At 36.1% G+C, this 8,535-nt stretch overlaps 1 protein-coding gene across 1 annotated transcript in view; it reads right to left on the reverse strand.

Annotated features, from left to right (window-relative positions):
• The window catches only part of ADCY1 (adenylate cyclase 1), a 438,043-nt gene that overhangs the window by 9,380 nt on the left and 420,128 nt on the right, over positions 1–8,535 (reverse strand). The window contains exons 16-17 of the mRNA XM_015816400.1: positions 3,420–3,566; positions 1,499–1,597 (exon numbers count right to left, since the gene is read on the reverse strand). Coding sequence (XP_015671886.1) covers positions 1,499–1,597; positions 3,420–3,566 — 246 coding nt within the window. The remainder of the gene's footprint in view (positions 1–1,498; positions 1,598–3,419; positions 3,567–8,535) is intronic.

Raw genomic sequence — 8,535 nt, forward strand, 5'->3', positions numbered from 1 at the left:
GGCAGGGCGGTTTCCCGCAGACGCGATGAGGGCAGAAAAGTAGTTACGCTTCGCTGCCCTCAACGCCACTAGGTAAGTCCTTAAATGTGACCTTACCCGTGTCCGGTCGGTCTCGGAGCGGGTAGTCCTCCAAATACCCTCTAGGCGTCTCTTCTGGCGCTTCATCCCCCTAAGCTCTCCGGAAAACCAGGGAGCCCAGGTGGTCCAGGTGATTTAATCTGAACCTTATGAATGTGACTTTGTTTTGTGGATAATTGATTGCCCTGCCACCACGTTGATTCTTAAGCACTTGTTTGTAAAATGAAAAGATCAATAAAACTTGTTTGTTTGTTTTTTTAAAAAAGAAAATTTATCCTTATTTTTATGTTGTATCTCTCTTTGACAAGCTTTCACCCATTACTTCTCCTCCTGGTCTCTGGTGCATTAATCCCTCTTCTTCATGAGAACCATTCAAAGTACTGGAAGACAGTTATCATGTCCCCCCGATCATTCTCTTTGATAGGCTAGAAATACCTAGGTCCCACAACAATTGTTGCTCTTCTCTGCACACTTTCTAGGGTCTCAATATCTTTTTTTGTATCATGGTGATCAGAACTGTATGCAGTATTCCAAGTATTATCTCATTAGTGTGATATAAATTGGTACTGTCGCTTCTCATTGTCTTGATGCTATCTCTCTGTTGATGCATCCTAGGATTGCATTAGCTTTTTTCGTAGCTGCAGCAAACTAAGTGGTGGTCACTAGGATACCTAGATCCCTCTCACAGTTACTATTGTTGAGTCAGATATCAACTATTCTATACCCATGCATTTTATTTTTCCTATCTAAGTGTAAGATCTTATTTTTCTTGCTGCTGATCTGCAGCTTGCTGGAAGGGGCCCAATGCTCGAGTCCATCAAGATCCTTCTGGATCTTGAGCTTATCCTCTAAAGTATTAGTTATTCCTCCCTGTAAATTTGATGAGTTCCCCTTTTATCTCTTTATGTAGGTCATATATGAAGATATTGAAGAGTATTAGGTATAAGATAGTACCTTGGGGTACCTCACTGCATGCTTCCCTCCATGTAGATATAGTTCCTTTGAGGACTACCTGTTGAGTGTGATTGGTCAGCCAACTGCAAATCCATCTAGTGCTAGTACTGTCTATCCCATATTGTTGTATCTTACAAGAAGTAGGTTGTGGTCTACTGAAGTCTAAATATATTATGTCCACAACATTTCTCTGATCCACTAATTTAGTTAGTTTATCAAAAAAGGCAATCATGTGTGACATAATTTGTTTTTAAACAAGCCCATGCTGGCTTTTAGTAATCACCTCGTTTTTTTCTAGGTTCTAACAAATCCTTTGCTTTGGACTGTGCCATGTCTTTGAGTTGTAGATTTCAGGAGTTAAACATGTATAGTTTTATTCAGTTTCCGCTTCAGCAGATTCAAAGCAAACTCTTAACTTCAGATGTGATATTACTTAAATAAAACATCCCAAAAGAAGATAGTTTACCTTGCTATCTGTAGTTGGCACAAGGCCCACCGCTGCCATATATGTACTTCCAATTGTCTTGATTTTTTCAATGTCTTTGTAATATTCTTTGTCCATAAGCTTTGTTTAAAACACAAAAATATTAAACATTGCATAATATTTCAGATAACAAAAAATGTGTGTATCCTTGTTTTAGCATTTATCCTTTTTTACTGCCTCATACCTGTAGCAAATATCATCTAAAGACTTCAGTGGTTGTGAAAAATTATTACGGATCACGCCTGTTATAATTTCAGGAGCATATTAACTCAGCATATTAAGCAAAACCTATTTATCTTTGCTTCTTTTGTTTAATACAATAAGAATGAGAAAGTGTACAGAGTTTCTGAATTTTTTTCCAACCTCTTAATAATAATTTTACTCTGAGATATGCAGCTGCATTGATGAAGAGTTTAGAATGTTAGGAACAATTCAAATCATTGTCAAATGTCTTCTCCTGTGAAGATGCCATGGAGTTATATACTGGAAATCAGGGTGGGGTAGATGTGGGAGGGGGCAGAATGGCTCCTTCAATTTCATCTAGATAATTTTTAACTTTGATCTTCTTTTGCTAGTTTCTCCCCTAACCCTTTAGTTCAATTTTCAGAAGGATTACAGGCAGACAGAAAGAATCCCACAACTCCTTACATGAATATTTTCCAACATTGCACCTGGTTTGAAAAAACAAAAAGGTTGGAATAGAAGATTACAGAGGTAGCCTTCAAGAAAATATGCAGCAACCATTGGTGAAATATGAACTTAGCTAGGAAAACAGAAAAAAAGTGAGGCAGAAACTCAAAAATGTTTTACCTTGATTTTTTTGGTATAAGAGGGAAGAAAAGAGAAATGATGGAAGCTTTCAGGTTTTTATTACTATTGTCTATATCTATAGATTTCTAATAATTCTTGTGTGTTTGTTTCCTGATCTGTTCCACCTTAATGAGGTGACATATAGTATATATGGAAAGAACATAGCAGTTGCAATGAAGCATAGCTGATTCTGTATGTTCTAAAACTACCAATTAATTATTATCAAAATGGCAATAGCCTTTAAGTTTTATTAGTCCATGAATCAATTCTGCATGTGGGAAGATATTGGATGAGAGGCAAAGGAAAATCTAGTGTAACAATAAGTAAATGAAAAAAAACTTCAAGCTAGACTGTAGTTTGTACCATTGTGTAACATAATTCCTTTTAATCCTTTTTAGAGATATTTATGGCACATATGCCTGTCCTAACAGATGAGATTGGATGGACACATTCCTGTTCCTCTACTGGGAGCTAGGAAGCATGCCTTTTCCATAGCAGTCCCTGCCCTATAGAACAAACTGCTCCTTCAAGTTCAGCAGACCTTCACCCTTTTAGTCTTCCATAAGGCTTTAAAGACCTGGCTTCCCCCCCCCCCCCCAAGTATTGGGAGAAGATTAATTGTTGGCACATTAGCATGGATTGGTGCCATGTTTTTGTTGGTTTAAATATTTTGTGCTTTAACTGGCTATGTTTTATAATTTGCAAAATAATTTTATATGCTTTTAATCTTTGATTGGGAGCCACCCAGAATTGGTTGAGGATGGGCGGCTATATAAATATTTAAAACAATAAATAATCAAACAAAAATATTTTGAATTAAGGACCCACTCAACAGATTTAACAGAATTAAGGACCCACTCAACTGTAAAAAATATTCTCTAGTTAAGGGACCATATGTTCATTTTATCAGAAATTAATATTAAACAGTTAATTTTTTTTATAAATTATCATAATATTATAATTTCATCTTCGAAATTTATTCAGTAGCTCAAGTAACCTTCTATTTCTCCACAACAGCCCTGATAGGGAGATTTGACCAAGAAAAAAAGAGAGACAGAGCCAATGGCAATAGTAAAGACAAATTAGCTCTTACCTCATCAAAATCAGCTATAATTTCATTTAACAGGCGTAAACATTCTACTCCCATATTATTACCATCCAGTTCAATGTAAAAATCGTTGAAATTTGGTATGGATGCAAACATCACTCCTACTTGTGAATATGACTGGTAATATAAGTCCTGTAATAAATTATTAAATCCTTATTAGATAAAGAATTGGATATACACTAAAAATTATTGGACTAAATCCAGATTAAATTAGACAAATTTAGTTATCCCATCCTTGCTATCAGGAAGCAATGAGCGTAATGGGCTTCCTAAAAGGTGAAGACTTCTCTCAATATTTTTTTTTAAATTAAAAACTGTCAGAACGCGCTGATAATTTCTGGCGTGTATGTATATATATATATATATATATATATATATATATATATATATATATATATATATATATATATATATATATATATATATATATATATATATATATATATATATATATATATATATAAAATTTAATATATTGATATAATTAATAAATTCTAAATATATACATATCTTAATAATTGCAATATTATTATATTTATCCCTACTAGAAAAAGATGCTAATAATATTCTAACACTGCCAGTATCTTCACTTTTAGTGAAAGGCTTCTTCTATTTTAGAAGCCTTGGCTATTAACTATTTCATTCTGTTACCCAGAATAGTGGAGAGAATTAATACTTCTCAATATTTTTCAAATGCTTGGAATTCTTGCTTGACCTTTTTTAATCATGCAAATAAAAACACAGGAGATTAATTTCTTGGGAAAAGCACAGTATAATTAACTCAAGTCAAAATGGAAAACTGTACTTTATCACAATGTTCATGATATACTAGTTCAGTGCATCTTCTTCATTGTCCTTCAGATATTCTTCCAATGCCTTTTTTCTTCTTCTTCAATTGTTTGATGTACTTGCAACATTCCACATTCACTTATGCTCCTTGGTAAATAGAGTCATGTGGATAAAGGACATGATTTGCTGTCATTAATTTCATGGTCTTCCTACCAGGGCTTTTAGTTCTGCTAATGTCCAGTCCATTATTCTAGCTGTGGCTCTAATGACAGGAGTTGCCCAGGTGTTAATTGCCTTGATGAGTTTGGACTTTAAAATCATCTTCATTCTCATGATGTAATTTACTACTAACCTTCTTCTTGATTTCAGTGTGCTTGATGTTGCTAGCCTGAAGGATGTCTAGGTATTTGTAGTGATGTTTATCCAGATTCATGATGTTATTTTCATATGGCATCTTGATTCCTAGTTTTCACAATATTTCCCCTGGTAAGGCTGGCATATCTGTCCAGTCCAAATTCTATTATAATATTGTGACTGTATATTCAGACAACGTTGAGCTGCGATTCCATTTTTGATAGTATTTTTTCACCATCAGATCAACCCTATAAAACTCTGTCTTCCATAGTGACTTTGATCTTTGCACAAATCTTCTGATTTTCTGCTGACTCCTGTTATTTCTAGGCACTTTATCCGATCATGTGGCAGGGTATCAAATGCCTTCTTATAATCAATCCAATCTATATTAAGTTAGTCTTCTTTCTCCTATACTTTTCCAAAATCATCTTGTCAATTAGGAATTGATCTTATTCCTCTGCCTTTTGGGAAGTTTCCCTTCTGCTCAGATGGAAAAAAAGCATTCACCTAAATGCTGTTAGAGTACATCTAATTCTCAATTTGAACATTGTTTGTAAGCAGATAATTGGCCTGTAGTTGCCTGCTACTGCCCCTTTTGTTGGATCTTTCATTATTAGGCATATGTTGGTTAACCAATCTTTAATTTCATCTTTTATTATAATTATTTCATATACAGCAATGTGTAATCACTGCAAATTGGTATTTGAGCATAGTACACATGCAAATCCCAGCAGCGTGTGGCCTTTTGCAATTGACAGATGGAATTTTTGTCAATATGCAGATTTTCTAAGTGCCATCAAAGCTTATGGTTTATGCCATAATCTTTCAACTTTCTTAAATCTTTCTTAACTTTGATTTTCAGATTTGATTACTTCGTGATCTTCTCTACTTCTCTATCTTTTATTTTAATAATCCCTTTAAAAAAATTATTGAGTTTTATAAGGTTGGGAAAGGGATGGGATCGGTATGGGAGTTGGGGTTAAGGATGGGGGTCAGGGTTAGGGTTGGGACAGGGATGGGAAAGACAATGGGGTTACCCCCATTGACATAAACATTCTCAAGCTTTAGCAAGCTGGCTATTGTCCAGGTACATGTATTCAGTAACACTGATTAATATGATAGTAAATAGCTATAGTCAGTATGAGAAACAATAATCATAAACAATATTAGTTAGTCAGTACATGTCCTTCATCTTATTAATATACATTCACAATAAGGTATCACATTCATTTCTCACTCTCTTTTGGCTAGCCATTGGTAAAAATTGTCCCATGTTTTAAAATAAACTGAATCTTCTTTCTCTTTAATCCCTAGAGTTAGTCTATTCATTTCTGCACATTCTAAAATTTTCTTAATTATGGTCTCTTCAGACGGTAAATTTTCATTTTCCCAATATTGGGCAAATGCTATTCTCGCTGCTGTCAATATATGCAATATTAAATACTCATACTTGGCTCCTAGTATTCCTAACAAAAACAATTCTGCTTTAAATTCTATCTGTATTTTAGTCATCTTTTCCACCATATATGAATCTTAAGCCAAAATATTTTCGCTCTAGGGCATACCCACCAGATATGATAGTAAGTACCTGGCTTTTGTTTACATTTCCAACAATTATTCGAAGTATTTTTAAACATTTTCACTAGTCTTACTGGTGTCATGTGCCATCTGTAGAACATTTTATACAAATTTTCTTTATATGAAGCAGCTTTAGTCCGTTTAATATTTCTATCTCATAACTTTTGCCAATCTTATAAGTCTATAGAATATCCAAAGTTTTTTGCCCATGTTATCATTGTTTCTTTTACTTGTTCTTCTTCCATCTTCAAATTTAGAAGAAATCTGTAAAGTTTCTTAATCAAGGTTTCATCTGTTTTTAAAAGTATTTGATCAAATTCTATCTGTTCTTTATAAAATCCCATTGTCTTTGCATCTTTTCGATATCTTGTTTGAATTTGCAAATAGGGCCACCATGCTAGATCAATACCTTGTCATTGTAAATCTTGCCTATCTTTCAAATTTCCTTCATTGTCCACAATGTCTTTGTAAGTAACGACTTTGTCATAGTTGATTAAATTTGGGTAAGCAAAAGCTTCCATTGTTGAAAGCCATTCGGGTAGTTTAATATAATTTTTTTGTTTTATTTTTTCCCATTCTAAAAATAGTACGTTCCTTATAGCATGGTTTTGGAAATATCTGTGTATTTTATTTTTCCCGTACCACAGAAAGGCATGCCAACTGATTTGTAGGTCATGCCCCTCTAGGTACAGTAATCTTTTGTTTCTAAGCGTTATCCATTCTTTGAGCCATGATAAAATGGCTGCTTGATAATATAGTCTCCAGTCTGGGAGTCCAAATCCTCCACTGTTTTTAGATTCTTGTAACATTTTGGCTTTAATTCGTGCTTTCTTCCCTTGCCAAATAAATCTCAATATTGTTGCATTTAGGTCATCAAAAAAAATTTTCCCCCCCAATTTAACAGGAATCATTTGAAATAAAAAGAGTAATTTCGGCAGAACACTCATTTTAACTGTAGCTATTCTTCCTAGTAATGACAGTTGAAGATTTTTCCACTTTTTCAAGTCTAGTTTTATTTATTTCAACAGTTTTTCATAATTGTCCTCTTTTAATGTTGTACGTCTTGCTGTTAAATAAATTCATAGGTATCTAACTTTTTTGACTATTTGCAGACTTATCTTTGTTGTAAGTTATTTTAATATTCCTTTTATTCCACTACATTGCCACATGATTGTAATTATTATTATATCATTACAATTAAAGCTCTGAAGAAATGAAAAGTCTTAATAGAAGTCTTGAAAAACAAATAATTAACTTCCTTCCGCTTAGATGGTTCCGCCCCAGGCGCCTGATGGACCCGGAGAGGTTCCTGACGGAGCTTGGGCCATATCCTGAGGACCTGGTTCACGATTCGGTTGAAAATCTGGCGGGGGCCTGGGAGGCGGCCGCTGCCGCAGCATTGGACCGAGTCGTGCTGTTGTGGCCTCTGATCCGGCGCAGATCTCAATTGGCTCCCTGGTTTACCGAGGAGCTGAGAGAGATGAAGCGCCGGAAAAGACGCCTGGAGAGCAGTTGGAGGGCGAGCCGAACCGAATCTGACCGAACACAGGTAAGGATACAGGTTAGATCCTACCTAGTGGCAATGAGGGTGGCGAGGTCTAACTACTACTCCACCCTCATTGCGTCATCAGATAATCGCCCGGCCACCCTCTTCAGGGTGACCCGCTCTCTCCTTCAGTTGAGGGGGGGAGGGGATTCCCTGGAGGGGAGGGCCGAGGATTTTGCTCAATATCTGCATGACAAAGTCGCTCAGATTCGAGAAGGTCTTGACTTTGACTGGGTGGCCCCGGGGGAGGAGACAGGAGCAAGTCTTGAGACTGTTATATGGGACGAGTTTGACTCTGTGGCTCCTGAGGACGTGGACAGGATTCTGGGGAGGCTAAATGCAACCACATGTTTACTGGATCCGTGCCCCTCCTGGCTGGTACTGGCTGCCCGGGAGGGGACACGAGCCTGGCTCCAGGGAATTATAAACGCTTCCTTGTGGGAGGGTGTCTTCCCCATGGCCTTGAAGGAGGCGGTGGTGAGGCCCCTCCTCAAGAAGCCTTCCCTGGACCCAGATGTATTAGCTAACTATCGTCCGGTCTCCAACCTTCGCTTTGTGGCGAAGGTTGTTGAGAGTGTGGTTGCGCAGCAGTTCCCCCGACACCTGGAGGAAATAATAATAATAATTTAATTTATATAATAATAATAATTTAATTTATATACCGCCCTTCTCCCATAGGACTCAGGGCGGTTCACAGCATATTTAAAAACAGATACTATACACAAATACAAAAATACAAAAACACAAAAATATAAACCCCAATAAAAACCGAATTAAAAACCAAATATTGACGGCTGTGTTTCCAATTAAAATTGCTGTTAAAATCATCCCTAC

Source organism: Protobothrops mucrosquamatus, unplaced genomic scaffold (assembly GCF_001527695.2).
Source record: "Protobothrops mucrosquamatus isolate PMUCROS unplaced genomic scaffold, P.Mucros_1.0 scaffold447, whole genome shotgun sequence".
In the NCBI taxonomy this organism is placed as follows: domain Eukaryota; kingdom Metazoa; phylum Chordata; class Lepidosauria; order Squamata; family Viperidae; genus Protobothrops; species Protobothrops mucrosquamatus.